The 15611-nt window shown below is 37.1% G+C and overlaps 1 protein-coding gene across 1 annotated transcript in view; it reads left to right on the top strand.

Moving 5' to 3' along the window:
- LVRN (laeverin) overlaps window positions 1-15611 on the top strand; it is a 61923-nt gene that overhangs the window by 34496 nt on the left and 11816 nt on the right. Inside the window, exons 7-16 of the mRNA XM_045566067.1 lie at window positions 805-948; window positions 1481-1546; window positions 1641-1706; window positions 2080-2252; window positions 3802-3878; window positions 4214-4353; window positions 6454-6509; window positions 10943-11096; window positions 12938-13032; window positions 14916-15023. Coding sequence (XP_045422023.1) covers window positions 805-948; window positions 1481-1546; window positions 1641-1706; window positions 2080-2252; window positions 3802-3878; window positions 4214-4353; window positions 6454-6509; window positions 10943-11096; window positions 12938-13032; window positions 14916-15023 — 1079 coding nt within the window. The remainder of the gene's footprint in view (window positions 1-804; window positions 949-1480; window positions 1547-1640; window positions 1707-2079; window positions 2253-3801; window positions 3879-4213; window positions 4354-6453; window positions 6510-10942; window positions 11097-12937; window positions 13033-14915; window positions 15024-15611) is intronic.

Below are 15611 nucleotides of genomic sequence, written 5' to 3' on the forward strand. Positions count from 1 at the left end.
AAAATCTGACACCGTGAGGGAAGAGAGAGTCAACTTGGAGACACCAAAGAGAGTCACTAGGGACTTAAGGCTTCACGTGGATCATGAGGGCTCCGCTCGGCTCTCCGGCCTGTGAACATATGTCTGTATCGCTTCTCTACTTCTTTGCTCTGGCTCTTCATCCCAAACCCCTCTTTGGCTATAAATTGGTTTTCCTTTTAGCTTTATTTCAGGGAGAAATTGCCCTTGTCGTGCATCTAAGAGAGATCTAGTCTTTTGGAGAGTTCTGTGGTTCCCATTAAAATACAATAAATTACCTTCTCTTAATGCATGAGCCATAAACTGTAGTATCCAGTCTATGGATTTATTTCCAATTTTAAATTATTACATCAGCATCTCTGTGGATTTGTAAATCTGGCATGGTTTTGGTTTGTAAATGTCTATGTAAGAGAGACTGATCCATTTTAAGGAGTTACTGAAAAAATAAAATAAAATTCTAGAGGATTAAAACCACCTAGAGATGCTATTCCCTGTCAAGGGGGGCCACGGACCTCCTCAGGGGAACTAGGTGGCTCTCGGAAGACACATACACTTTTGTAATTGATTTTTTTTAAGAATCTAAATAAAAAAGGATGCAAAATGGTAAGGAAGTATCCTACAGTTTTATTATTCAAGGAATGCTGACTTATTTGGCATATCATGATGCAGACACTTCTCAATCATTGATTTTTTCCCTCTTCAGTATCTGTTTTTGAAAGGATTTTAGGACCATTGTGTTTCTGTGACGCCTCGGAAGTTAATGTGGCTCAATCTTTTCCTTTATAGAATGAGGTCTTTTTTTCTAACATTTTACACGGTGTCCTCAACGAAGATCACGCCCTGGTGTCTAGAGCTGTGTCCACGAAGGTGGAAAATTTCACAGAAACAAGTGAAATAAATGAACTCTTTGACTTATTTACTTACAACAAGGTAAAAAGGATTTATAAATGTCCTTTTGTTCTGTACTCTTGTAGAAAGTTGCATAAAATGGATTCTAAGTGTTATAGGTTAATATGCAACTTAAAACTTTTGATACAAATACCCTTAATTTTAGTCATTAGATAGGTTTCAGAAAATATGATTAAATTTTCTCACCTTGACTATTTTAATCAAGACCATATTCGATGCTCCATACCATCTACCATTATAAATAGACTTAAATAACTAGCTACTTTTAAGGTGAACCCTTCTGTTTGATGGAAATTTGTTCTTGCCTTGTAAATCTCTCAATTTCAAAACATTTTGTGTATGCTGAAGTCTTTATATGCAGGACATTTGCTCACCTTTTACCTCTTAATTAGTGACAGTCTACTATTTTGTTAGCATATTTTGGTATAATTCAAATGTTCAACTAAAGTGAAAAATGCAATTAGGAGTCCAGAATATTGCTTATAAAAATGGAATGTGTCAGTATGTAGATATTGAATTTTGTTCAAATAATGGACAGCTTCTTATGTCCTAGGGAGCGTCTATGGCCCGGATGCTTTCTAGTTTCCTGAAGGAGCATTTATTTATCAGCGCACTCAAGGTGAGTGCACAAAATAGTTGTTACCTGGAGAGCAATAAGCATAAAGTGCTTTGCCATGTTATTTATTTTAACCATAACTTTTCTATTTTTATAGTCATATTTGAAGACATTTTCCTACTCAAATGCTGAGCAAGATGATCTATGGAGGCATTTTCAAATGGTAATTGTCCTACTTTCTGACATATTCGTGCTGAGTTGTTTTGTAAGGATACAGTCCAACAAGATAGGGAACCCATGGGTGAAGGCAGTTCCACAGGAAAACAATTTTTCCTCATTGTGAAACTCCTTTAGGGCAGGGAGTCTTTAGTCTTCACTGTATTCCCATAAATATGTGTTCAGGGAATGAATGAATGAAAGAACCAATGGCAAATAGAGATAAACGTAGTTCTGAATGTGACCCAGAATATTGCTCACTGGGGGGCACTACATAAATGGGGAATAGAATAGCTACCTAGTGTGTTTTAGGAGATTGCTCCTTCAAAAGGTTTTGCTGATGACTAGAACTGCTTTTGTGATGATTTTTTTAAAAACAGGCCATCGATGACCAGAGTAAAATTCTTTTGCCAGCAACAGTAAAAAGCATAATGGACAGTTGGACACACCGGAGTGGTTTTCCAGTCATCACTTTAAATGTTTCTACTGGTGCCATGAAGCAGGAGCCATTTTATATTGGAAAGTTTAAAAATCAGACTCTTCTTACCCACAAGTAGGTAGCTTTGCTCCTCTTTGACTTCCTCTTCTTTGTAGTAGAGCTCTGATCCAATGGAAACTAGTCCGTGGGTGAAGAAGCCTAACCCCTGCTGGGCCCATACCTTTCTCCAAAGTGACTGCTAGTGAGGGTGAGGCAGAGCCCCTCAGCCCTGTGCAAGGCCAGAGACCTGCAGTTAGGGATTCAAGGCAGTGCCCCTCCGCTGGGATTTAAGGCCACACCAGCAGCCAAAGCTTTGGGGTGTTGGGTATTCCTGTTTGTTCTTCAGAGAGAGGTAATGAATTACTTGGGATTCTGGGTGGGAAGCAGTAAGATAGAGCCACAGGTGGCCACACGTTAGTTAAGAGAAGGGAGTCTTGTTGCAGAGTGGTCTTTTCCTCCCTAGAAACAGATCTGAATGGGAACTATATCCTTGAGGAGTAACTCTGTGCATGTGTGTGCACGTGTGTGTGTATTTGTAGCCATACCTACAGCATTAGAATTATGGCCTTTAGAGTCCATTAGACCAGGGTTGAAATGCTGACTTCACCAAAATTCAAACCTTAGGTATTATTTAAACTCTCTGAGTCATCTTATCTATAAATTAAATGTAATAGCATATATACCAAGGGATTGTAAAAATGAAATGATGAGCATAAAATAGCCTAGCCTTCATCACTTCCTTTTTTCTTTCCTTTTCTTGATATGTTAGATAATTTTCAACTGTTTTTCACAGTTTTGATCCTCACATCTATCTCATTGTAGTCTCGGCACAAATGAGTAATTAATTTTCAAATATCACCATGAAAATTTTCAGGTGATTCTACTCGTTCTTTAAAACAGGAGACTCAAAGTTTCCTTCTCGCTATAATACTCTGTGCCCTTTGAGAAGAGGTGTGCACCTTAGCTATGCAGGTAAACACAGACCCACAGTTGAAAGTCTTTGAGAAACCAGGCTTGCGGGAGAATTGGAGCAAGGTTGGACATACTGCCCAAACTCTGAGGAGCGTGTCTCTTTGGATGACTAACGTGCTCCTGCGGTCGGCTCCTTCATCCAAGTCACGTCCACCAATGTGGGAAAAATGTGGGCACTCAATAAATATAAATGTCCTGGCTGATTGTGGTTGAATACTTTTCAGATGGAGAGCAATCTTGAGGCTGAAAAGTATTTTGAAGTGTTTGTCAAGCTTTTTCTTCACCTCTCTGGGCACAGACAGATTTGGGTTTGTCTGTGGCATTTGCATGGCCTTGAGTGAAGCCAGGTGACTATAATTTAGCATAAACCAGACTGGAAGAGTTCACATACAAGACAGTCTTAGTAGCTACGTAAGTCATAAAAAGAAGTAAATTTATAAGACACAAGAAAAGAGAGTAAACTAACAGCCTAAGCAAAACTGGCTTGTAAAAACAACACCAAGTAATCCTAAGAGCCAAGTCCTGCATATCCAGAGGCAATGACCAAAGAACTTGACTTCTGTCTGCTGTGTTATCTTCTCTTCCATACTGGCTCAGAGTGTACATTCTTACGTGTAAAAATTAACTAAATTTTTGCTTTTCTTCCAATAAGTGACACATGGATTGTCCCTGTTCTTTGGATAAAGAATGGAGCTACGCAGTCCTTAGTCTGGCTAGATAAAAACAGCAGTAAGTAACAAATTTTAAAAACACCTTCATATATGTACATATATAAAGGCATTTAGGATAATGATAAAATGTTGAAATGGCTAACTTTTGAAAAGCTACCTCATTTAAAATTAAAATATCATTCTTGTTGAACGTAGAGCTTTAAAGAACAGTGTCAAATCAAAAGCCATTCTATGTGAAAAAATATAATTATATAAGATCACTATATATTATAGAATTCCTTTATTATTTGCTTTATTGGTTTATTGTTTAGAATTAAAAGTGATTATGAATAAATATGTATTGAAATCTTTTAAAAACGTATCATTTCAAACTATTCCCATACTCCTTTGTAGAAGTATTCCCTGAAATGCAAGTTTCAGATTCTGACCATGACTGGGTGATTTTGAATTTAAATATGACTGGATATTATAGAGTTAATTATGATAAATTAGGTTGGAAGAAATTAAATCAGCAGCTTGAAAAGGATCATAAGGTAAGGTTATTTTTTATACTTTTAATTAAATATAATTCCCAGAGACTTGTCTAGCCTTTTAGAGGTTGAGCTTTCCAATGGGAAGAGACTTCACTCTCTCATCCCCACCCCTCACTCCCAGGCGTATTGGAGAGAGCTTTTTCCTGCTTCTTAGAAAGGGGAGATGTTGGTTGAATGTGTTGTGTTTTTGAACATTCATCTTGCTTTTCCAAAACAATTTTACCTTTCCAGATAAGAATCATAATACATTTTCCTATTAAGCATTAGATTTATGATCTTTGGGAAGTTACTTAAATGTTCTGGTTCCATGTCTTCATTTTAAAATGGGAATATTATCCTATCATATTCATCATGAGGATTAGAGATGATGTAGGTAAAAGTACACTTAAAATTTCTAAGCCTGTAATAGGTACTCAGAATATACCAGAAAATATTAATTTTTCTCCTAAAAATGTATTTTCCACCCTCCCTCAGAAGAGAGAATTTAATCCACAAAATATCAGTAATAGTCCAATATCACTTTATATTATGAAACAACTGTAAATCATTATGCAATGTATAAACAATACAATGTTGGCCAGCTCTAATCAATCACATTTTAATCGGTTGAATTGAACTGAATCTCCATTGGTGGGGGGACGCTGGCTTAGGAGTCTGTACAGTTGGCTCTGTCTGCTGTGACTTGCTGTGAGCTCTTGGGTGGTTCACTGAGACACCATTCGTAAGACTGGAATGTTTAACTAAAAATATCTTAAGTGTCTCCATGTTCAAAAGTTCTCTGAGACATGCAGCAGCCTCTCTAGCAGAGGAGGCAGTACAGCATCTTGGCCCAGAGGTTGGGTTCTAGGTCAGGAAGTCTTGTGTTCATATGTTGTTCATCGTTTGCAGATGTGTGATCTTGAGCCTCTCATTTGACCAGTTGTACCTCAATTTCTTATGTGTATCATAATGGGTGTAATAGGCCAACCTTAAAGGGGTGTTGTGAAGATTAAATGAGATGATACGTGTGTTATGTTTAACAGAGGCCTGAAACAAGCCACGTGCTCAGAACACATTTGGTAATTTTTAAGAAAATATTATTGAGATTTTGAATAAAGTTATAAAAATCACTTATAATGGTATTTTCTTTTCGAATCTTTTTCAGAGTGGCTAAATTCTTACTAGTTTCTAAGAATACTCTAAGCCATGGAAACACTAGGTTATGCCATGATAGTAATGTTTTCTTGAAACTATTATAGATTTACTTATTGAAAAACTGAGGTAAATTATTTCTACAACATAATTGGTGAGCAAATAAAACAATTTTTATTATTAATATTAATCCAGAAAATGCAACTATTATTCCTGTTGGAAAAGAAATTAGACTGTTATCAACAGAAGAATTAAACTTGACTTGTTTAAAAGAATATTGTGAAGATGAATTTGCTAGGACCAAATATATGAAAGGGCGGAGAGGTGTTGAAGGAATGATGTAGAAGGCTTTGGGCACCCTCAGGGGACTGAGCTGAGAGCAGAGTCCCTTGCCTGGGCGATGCTAAGGAGTTCAAACAGAAGCCTAAAGAGTTAGATTCACAACTGTCCCTGCCTTCCATGGATATTAAAGGATATGTTGTAGCATTGTGTCACATTAGTAAACGCTTGAGAAGACAGATATCATTTAAAAGGGTACAGTACCTCAATATTGCCAGAATAGTGTTAAATAATATTTATTTAGGACCTCCTATCCGCAAAACTCCCCTGAAAATAATTGGGATATTGTAATATAATTTCACGTATAGGTTTTGTTTTGGAGAGGCCTTTTAAAGTTGGTGGCCTGTTTCATATTTTTAACATGGTATGTTCCAGGGAGTATTTTGGCAAAACTCTCTGCCATTTTTGAACCTTATGATTAATGTCCAGAGGGACCATTTATAAAAAACAGATGTATAATAATAAATAAATTTTGGGGACTATCCTTAGTAATTATTATTTCTCTGCAGATGAGATAATTCATGTGAAGGTGCTTTGCATGCTGCAGTGATCTTTAAATTGTTATTTTGAAAAATTTTTACAAAAAAAGTTCTCATCTGTTTTTGCGTGCATTTGGATCTAATTCTGCAGGCTATTCCTGTGATTCACAGACTACAGTTGATTGATGATGCATTTTCCTTGTCTAAGTGAGTATATCTTCTTCTCTGATGGTTTTAGAGTATACTTTGAGAACTTTATAAAAATAATAGCTTCATCACTATGAATTTGGTTCTTTAGTATTTACAGGCCCTAGCTGATTATGATTAGGATCCAATTCCGTAGTCATAGTGGAATTTTATAACATAATATGTTGCTAGAAATAAATAGACTCTCAATCGAGATTTTGAAGTGATTTCTGTTCCCCAAGGGTGATGGCTGTAAGTATAATTTTAATGAGATCTGGCCTGTATTTTAATATGCTGCAGAATTATTGATTTTATGTATATTGACTCAGTGTAAGCCATGCTGTTAAATATTTAACCAGATAAATTAATAGATGTTCAGAATTGAAATTTTCAGGCAATACAATTAAGGAGTAATATAACGAATTATCTACTGTCTTCTTTCTTTCTTTGGCCTGTCGTGTTTCTTGAACAAATATCTATGTATTTTATCCTTCATTTCTTTACTGCTTTCCCTCTGTGACCTGCAGCACATGTCCTTGCCCAATCCTTTGCTGAAACTCCTCTCTAAGATCACCATGACGTTGATACTATTGACAACATCCTCCTGGAAACATCTTTTTTGGCTTCCTGAGACTCTGATATGCAAACCTAATTCTCCTTATGTATCTGACTTTTCTTCCTGCTGCTGTAAGCATCCTTTAGACCAATTATGATTATGTTATTTGCTTCTATCTTTCCTTTGGATAGCTCATTCATTCTTAGGCTTTACTGACCATTTTATTATGTATCTCTAGAGTGCCCAGCAGATGTAAGATACTCAATAAATGTTTGTGGCAAAACATGTTGATGACTTCCAAATCTATATCTGTACTTATCTTTCCTCCTGTCTTATGTTTATCCTGTGGTCATTTAAATTCAGTACCTTAAACACTGAACTTTATTTCTGTCTCTACATTGCTCTTGCTGTCAATTTCTCCCTCAGTGTGAAGGTACCACTGTTCTTCCTGTCACCCAAACTTGAAACCTCAGAGGTATTCCTGATTCCTCTCCTTGCTCCATCTCTCACGCACAGCCAGTCACCATGTTTTATCTCTTCATTCTTGGAAAGTCATTTAGATTCTCACCTTACTACTTTCACTGCTTCACACTAAGCCAAGCTTTTATCATCCTTTGCCTAGCCTATTACATTAGCCTCCAGCCTTCAGTCCTTTTGAATTCCATTCTGTCTTCTTGAGCATTATTGCAATAAATTGTTAGGCATCAATTTTATTATTAATAGGTTACTACAGTTGCCTAAATGCCTCGAATGCCTTCTCACCAAATATAAAGTCTTCATCCTGACATTCAAGGATCCCCATAGGTTTGAGCCACCTGACCTATTAGCCCCCATCTCTTCCCGTACACAAGAGGAATTCCCTGGCTTTGTTAGCTTGGTCTGCCCATCACACTAATTTCCACCTTATCTTCTTTGTCCTGGGCTACCTTCTTCCTTCTTCATCCACTGTAATCCTACCATCCTTCATTGCTCATCTCAAGTTCCTCCTCCATGAGGCCTTCCCTGACTTTTCTATCTTTTCCATGTGCATATATTCCTTCTTTGCTACATTATTTTATTCATTGCCTTTTCTGGGACCTTTCATTAACAGTTTCATATGCATAAATCTCAACTCCTCACTAAAGCTCCTCAATGGCAGGCAAGTGTGGTGTCATATGTACTACAGGCATACCTCGTTTTATTGTACTTTGCCTTAATATACTTCACAGATATTGTGTTTTTTACAAATTGAAGGTTTGTGGCAACCCTGAGTCAAGCAAGTCTACTGGTGCCATTTTTCCAACAGCATGGGCTCATTTTGTGTCTCTGTCACATTTTTATAAGTCTCACAATATCTCACATTTTTTCATTATTATTATATCTGTTATAGTGATCTGTGATCAGTAATCTTTGATATTACTATTGTAATTGTTTGGAGTGCTACAAGCCACACCTTTATAAGACAACAAACTTAATCAATAAATGTTGTGTATGTTCTGACTGCTCCACCAACCATCCATTATCCTCTCTTTGTCTCCCTCTCCTTGGGCCTCCCTATTCTCTTAGAAACAATAATATTGAAATTAGGCCAATTAATAACCCTACAATGGTCTCTAACTGTTTAAGTGAAAGGAAGAGTAGCACATCTCTCACTTTAAATCAAAAGCTAGAAATATGTAAGCTTACTTAGCTTAAGGAAGGCATGTCAAAACTGAGATATGCCTCTTGTGTCAAACAGTTAGCCAAGTTGTGAATGCAAGGAAAAGTTCTTGAAGGAAATTAAAAACGCTACTCCTGACACTCAAATGATAAGAAAGCAAAACAGCCTTATTGCTGATGTGTAGAAAGTTTGAGTTGTCTGGATATAAGATCAAACCAGCCATAATATTCCCTTAAGCCAAAGCCTAATGAAGTCTGACAGAAGTGAGGAAGCTGCAGAAGAAAAGTTTGAAGCTAGCAGAGGTTGGCCCATGAGGATTAAGGAAAGAAACCATCTCCATAACATAAAAATGTAAGGTGAAACAGCAAGTGGTGATCTAAAAGCTGTAGCAAGTTATTTCTTAGGTCAAGTTAAGATAATTGATAAAGATGGCTACATGAAACAACAGATTTTCAATGTAGGTGAACCAGCTTTCTATTGGAAGAAATCATCTGGGACTTTCATAGCTAGAGAGAAGAAGTCAATGCCTGGCATCAAAGCTTCAAAGAACAGTTTGCTTGTCTTATGAGGGGCTAATGCAGCTGGTAACCTTAAGTTGAAGTCAGTGCTCATTTACCATTCCAAAAATCCTAGGGCCCTTAAGAATGATGCTAAATCTACTCTGCCTGTGCTCTATAAATGAAATAACAAAGCCTGGATGACAGCACATCTGTTTACAGCATGGTTTGCTAAATATTTTAAGCCCACTCTTGAGTCCTACTGCTCAGGAAGAAAAGATTCCTTCAAATATTACTGCTCATTGACGATGCATTTGGTTACTCAAGAGCTCTGGTGGAGATGGACAAGCAAAACAATGTTGTTTTCATGCCTACTAACACAACACCCATTTTGCAGCCCATGGATCATGGGGTAATTTCTATTTCTAAATCTTATTACTTAAGAAATACATTTTGTAAGGCTGTAGCTGCCATAGGTAGTGATTCCTCTGATGGTTCTGGGTGAAATAAATTGAAGACCTTCTGGAAAGGACTCACTAGTCTGCATACCATTAAGAACATTTGTGATTCATGGGAGGAGGTCAAAATATCAGCATGAACAGGAGTTTGTAAGAAGTTGATTCCAACCCTCATGAATGCCTTTGAGGGGTTCAAGACTTCAGTGGAGGAAGTACCTGGAGATGTGGTGCAAATAGCAAGAGAACTAGAATTAGAAGTGGAACTTGAAGATGTGACTGAATTGCTGCAATCTCAGGATAAAACTGAATGGATGAGAAGTTGCTTCTTATGGACGAGCAAAGAAGTTTGGTCTTGAGATGGAATGTACTCTTGGTGAAGATGCTGTGAACATTGTTGGAATGGCAGCAAAGTGTTGGGAATAGTGTATAAACTTAGTTGGTAAAGTGGCAGCAGGGTTTGAGAGGACTGACTCTAATTTTGAAAGAAGTTCACCTGTGGGGGAAATGCTATCAAACAGCATGACATGCTACAGAGAACTCTCATGACAGGAAGAGTCAATAGATGAAGCAAACTTCATTGTTGTCTTATTTTCAGAAATTTTCATAGCCAGCCAGCCTTCAGCAACCACCGCCCTGATCAGTCAGCAGCCATCAAGGCAAGACCCTCCACCAACAAAAAGATTAGGACTCTCTAAGGGCTCAGATGATCGTTAGCAGTTTTTAGCAATAAAATATTTTTTAATTAAAGTATGTACATTTTTTAGACAGAATACTATTACATACTTAAATCCTACAGTATAGTAAATGTAACTTTTATATGCACTGAGAAATCAAAAAATTCGTGTGACTTGCTTTATCATGATATTCTCTCTATTGTGGCAGTCTGTAACCGAACCCACAATATCTCCGAGGTATGCCTGTAGTTGGTATGCCCACTAGTAGCTGGCAGAGCATTAGATACTGAGTTTCAATTAATAGCTGTTGAATGGAAATTATACTCTCATAAGAATGCATACGAAATGCACAACTATTCTATTTCCCAATAATCAGTCCAACATTTGGCCTGGATTTTCTATAGCCCTCATGACTTTAGGCACTTGAAAGTACCAAATTGAAATGGAAGGCCTGTCAACATTGCTTAGGTTCCATCTTATCAATAAGATGGGACTTCTACCTTCTGTCTTCTTGATTTACTTATATAACTTATTGAAGTCAGGCATCGAGGCATGGAACAAATATCAAATGTGTGCAAATCATTTAGCGAGTGAAGATTTTTTGAGTGTGTGTTTTTTTAAACCAAACAGAAATAATTATATTGAGATTGAAACAGCCCTTGATTTAACCAAGTACCTTGCTGAAGAAGATGAAATCATAGTATGGCATGCAGTCTTGGTAAACTTGGTAACCAGGGATCTTGTTTCTGATGTGAAGAACTATGATATATACCCATTATTAAAGGTAATTTCATTCTTTGTTATGTAGTTTTTAGATAAATCCTCTATTCCTCATTTCATATCCTAGCTGGCTTCTGTAAGACAGGCCTTTCCCAAAGCAATAGTCTTTTAGTTCCATATATATATATTCATCTTCACGGCAATGGCCAAGAAAGTGGTATATTCTTGGAAGAAAATACCTTAATCATAAATCTGGTCTAGGAGATGAGTATGAGTGGATTTTTGAAAGGTACTAAATTCTTGGTGACATTTTTAGATAGTATGTCCTAAGAAACCAGAAGTTGTGATTGGAAATAGTATGCTAGTATGCCTTCTTCTTCGTCTTCTTTTTTTTTTTTTTTGAAAAGGATAGTATCTAATAGCAACTATTTCCGTAAGAGATTTTTAGGCAAACAGAATGACTTTTAACAACCCTATTTTCATAATTGTAATACTCTGATCTATAGGACAAGCACTTAAAATCAGAGAGATTCTAAGGAAAGTAAAAAAGTAAAAGTTTTGAAGCTGCTTTTAATGTTAGGGAGAGAAAGAGGGAAATTAGAATTAATGAATGAAGAAATGACATGCCATCACAAATGAAAAAATATATTAATAAAAGGGGGAAGTTCCATTATTAGATCTTAGACAGTAATCATAAGAAAAATGGCACAGGTAAAATCAAAGCAAAAGTTAGGGAGCACTCTTTAGACAATTAGGGATCACGAACAAACCAGAAAGTGTGTTAGGGGAAGATTTCAAGTGAGTTTCTGGGTTACTCTGAGGGGGTGATCCAAGTATGTCAGGGTTCCAGACTTTCTTTTTTCTAATGTCCAAAGTAATGATGGAAACTTAGTTGAGTATAGGGATAGTGACCAATAGAAGAAGGCACTTAAATGTTTGTGAGATTGAGTTGCCTCATTGATAATGGCTAATGACTGGTTCTGCATAAAGAAGTATAATAAAAACTGGCCAGTGGCTCCCACCTGTAATCCTAGCACTTTAGGGGGCCAAGGCAGGATGATCCCTTGAGGCCAGGAGTTCTAGATGAGCCTGGACAATAGCAAGACCCCATTTCTACAAAAAATTTAAAAATTAGCCAGGTGTGGTGGTACACACCTGTAGTCCCACCTACTCCGGAGGCTGAGGCAGGAGGATCGCTTGAGCCCAGGAGTTCAAGGCTGCTGTGAGCTATGATTGAGCCACTGCACTCCAGCCTGTGTGACAGAGTGAGATCTTTTCTCAAAAGTACAGAACAAAAAAAAAAAAACCCTAATATTTGTTTTTTAAAAATTTCTATGAATAATACCTAGTTTGTTCTTAGGGGTGTATTAGTAAATATCTAACTTTTATAATCTTGTATTTACCAGCTGGTAGCTCAAGTGGAGAAACTTTATTTTAAGCTGAGCAGTTCAATTTGTCTAGGGCATAAACCAGTTCTCCTTATTTTTTTTTTTTTTAAGATATATATACTGAGCATGGAAGTTTTAAGGTAGAAAGACTATTTTATATTTTTACATTTTTTTCTCTATTTTGAAGACAACTAGAAATATTTGGGGTGATATTAAATGATAATAGCTAATATATTTTGAGTTCTTACTATGTGCCAGGCAATATGCTTACATACATTATAATTATTTAATCTTCACAATAACTATAATCATTGTTATTATTTTAAACCACATTTTATGTATGAGGGTACTGAACCTAGAGAGGTTCAAAATGAAAGTTACACATTTAGTAACAAAGATAATTTCTGAAGAAATATGTGCCACTTCTCTATTAATGTCTTTTTGGATAAATAGAAATACCGTGAATAATCAGTGTTGTGAGCCAAAACTAACAGTATATTTACTTTCTTGTTTATAGAAGTATCTATTGAAGAGACTTAACTCAATATGGAATATTTATTCAACTATAATTCGTGACAATGTGATAGCATTGCAAGATGACTACTTAGCTCTGTAAGTATGTTTTAAGCAGTGATAATTGAATAAAATGGATTCATATCAATAGGCTTCTAGAGTTCATAAAAAGAATCTTAATACGCTTTATTCATGGAGAGATTTTGTATGCTATTTGAGAACAATTGCTCAGGGATTGGTGGGCTACATGTACCTTAATAGGAGATAGTAGTTTGGGAGATCTTACTTTACCTTCAAAGCATATACATGTACACATAGGAGTTTATAGCTCTGTATTCTCAAAGCTTGGGCTACTGGTTGAAATTGTGTGTCCTACTATTGGTGGAGGGTTATGCTAAGCAAAACTAGCCTGTACCAGTGAATTGAAGGACATAGGAAAGCCACGGGGCAAGAGTCCCCTCTGTGTATTATTGTTAACAGGAATTCTGCCACTATGCAAATTCGATAAGAGAGGTTGATAGTGATATATATCGGTCACTTACGTGTGGCATTAGTATCGCAAGTGATTTTCACATCACTGGTTTGGTGAGAGGAGTAAGCATGCTGTCATGATGGTCTGAGAAGACCAGACGGGGGTGTGGTACTGCTGGCCTTCCTCTGACCCGAGTTTGTGACTGTAGGCTGGGCTTCCAGATGTAGGGAGGGAATTCGTAGCCAACAACAGTACAGGGATTATACCTACAACTTCTAGTCAACATCAAGCTCCAATCAATTAGCCCAAGGAGGAAATACAAAATATACAAAGTGTGATTACTGTCTGTCAAGGGTAGAAATTTTAGCGTGAGAGGTGTGGCTGGAAGGAGATAGAATTGGATGGACGAGTGGAGGATGATGGCGAGGACTAGCTGGTACCGCGAGTGGGGAGGCAAGCGTGTGCGTGAGTGGGAAGGCAACAGTGTGCTCCATCAGGCAGCACATAGTTAACCACACGTACCCTTCGATCTCCTAAATCGGACTGCAGTGGCTACTTGTGGCGTCCTGGGGCCAGTTCTCTTCAGAGCAGCCCTGGGGAGTTAGACTGCGCCTCACAGAGCTCTTGTTCTTGTTGCAGCCAGTTCTTGTCATCTTATTGCAGCAGCTTGGGGTTGGGAAGGGTGGGGAGAGGGAGTGAGGATGTAAATGAACGCCCAGAACTGTCTCTCTGAGGACCTCCGCCCTTGGACATTCCATTTCTGCTTATCAGAAGGTCAGGCCAGGGTGGGTTGAAACTAGAGGGTGGGACAACAGGGATTTGGCTCTTGCATTTTCTGGAAATTTATGGCCAGTTTGGGTTTCTTTACCCCTGACCCCAAACTTGGAGATGCACTACAAGGCATTGCTTACTTGGATTTCTTCTTCTTCTTCATTGTTTCCTTTTGAACTTATTTTGTTTTGATCCATAATATGTACTCCTACTCAGCTGTAAAAACAAAACAAACCACACAAACACCTTTATTCTTTTTCTGATCATGTATATAACAGCCAGAAGGAGGAGGGGAAGAAAAAGGCACTTTAGCAAGGGAAAGCAAAGGGTATAGAGAAAGAACTTTATTGTTAAGACTACTCAGTCCAATATGCTAAAGTCACTTTTGATCAATAGGAAAATTATTATAAAATGGAGGAGAAATAAATTGACAACAGATGTGGAGTATGTGTACACCCCTGTGTGTTTTGGGGAGATCAAGTATGGCAGTAATTTATTTCTAACTTTGAAAAAATACTAGTCTTAAGCGCTTTTTTGGTGCCTAAGAGCCTGTTAGCAAATATTTTTCTGAATCTGAAATACATTTGTCATCTACAAAAGCTATTTTTTAAACAAACTTGATGTTTTTGAAAGGATGTTTTATAATATTCATCCTTTTATAAAACATGCATTCTTGGAGGCAGGGAAAATGAAGGTGGTGTTGCAAAATAAACTGTTTTTCTTTGACTTTTTCACCAAGAATATCACTGGAAAAACTTTTTGAAACTGCATGTTGGTTAGGCCTTGAAGACTGTCTTCAGCTGTCAAAAGAATTCTTCAGAAAATGGGTGAATCATCCAGAGAATGAGTAAGAGTAATATTATAATCCTCCCTGTTTTTGTCCTATTTTAACACCAAAAATTTCTCTACCTTTTTGGTGTTTTGACTGTGGAATGATCATTTTGCTTTCACTTGGTTAATCTCTCTCCTACTATTCTTCTCAAATACCTTGTTCTTTAAACAATTGTTTAGTGCATGTCTGTGCATAACAATAGAAGGTTAGAATTTATATGATTAATTGTCACCCTCACCCAGGACATCTCATTTTCAGTGCTTTCTCCCAATAAGCACTTACTTTTAACTCTCTATGCTTATTTTGAACCTTAATAGGTTGTTCTTTCTGACTGTTTATTACTGTTATATCTGTGAGTGCATGAGAGCGTATCTCTCCCTGAGTTTGCAGTGTCACTGAGAGCTGAGACTATGACTCTGCCATTTTGGTTGTGTTACCTATAATATACTACTTCAGATGCACTCTTAGAAAATGTGATAATGACATACGAGACCAAACTGCATCATGAACATATGAACTGTTCTATTCTAATTTACTTCTTTCTTAAAACTCCTTAGTTTCTAAGCTAATTTGATGATCTTTTCTCACAGAATTAATGCTAAT

The sequence above is a fragment of the Lemur catta genome, chromosome 12 (assembly GCF_020740605.2).
Source record: "Lemur catta isolate mLemCat1 chromosome 12, mLemCat1.pri, whole genome shotgun sequence".
Classification (NCBI taxonomy): domain Eukaryota; kingdom Metazoa; phylum Chordata; class Mammalia; order Primates; family Lemuridae; genus Lemur; species Lemur catta.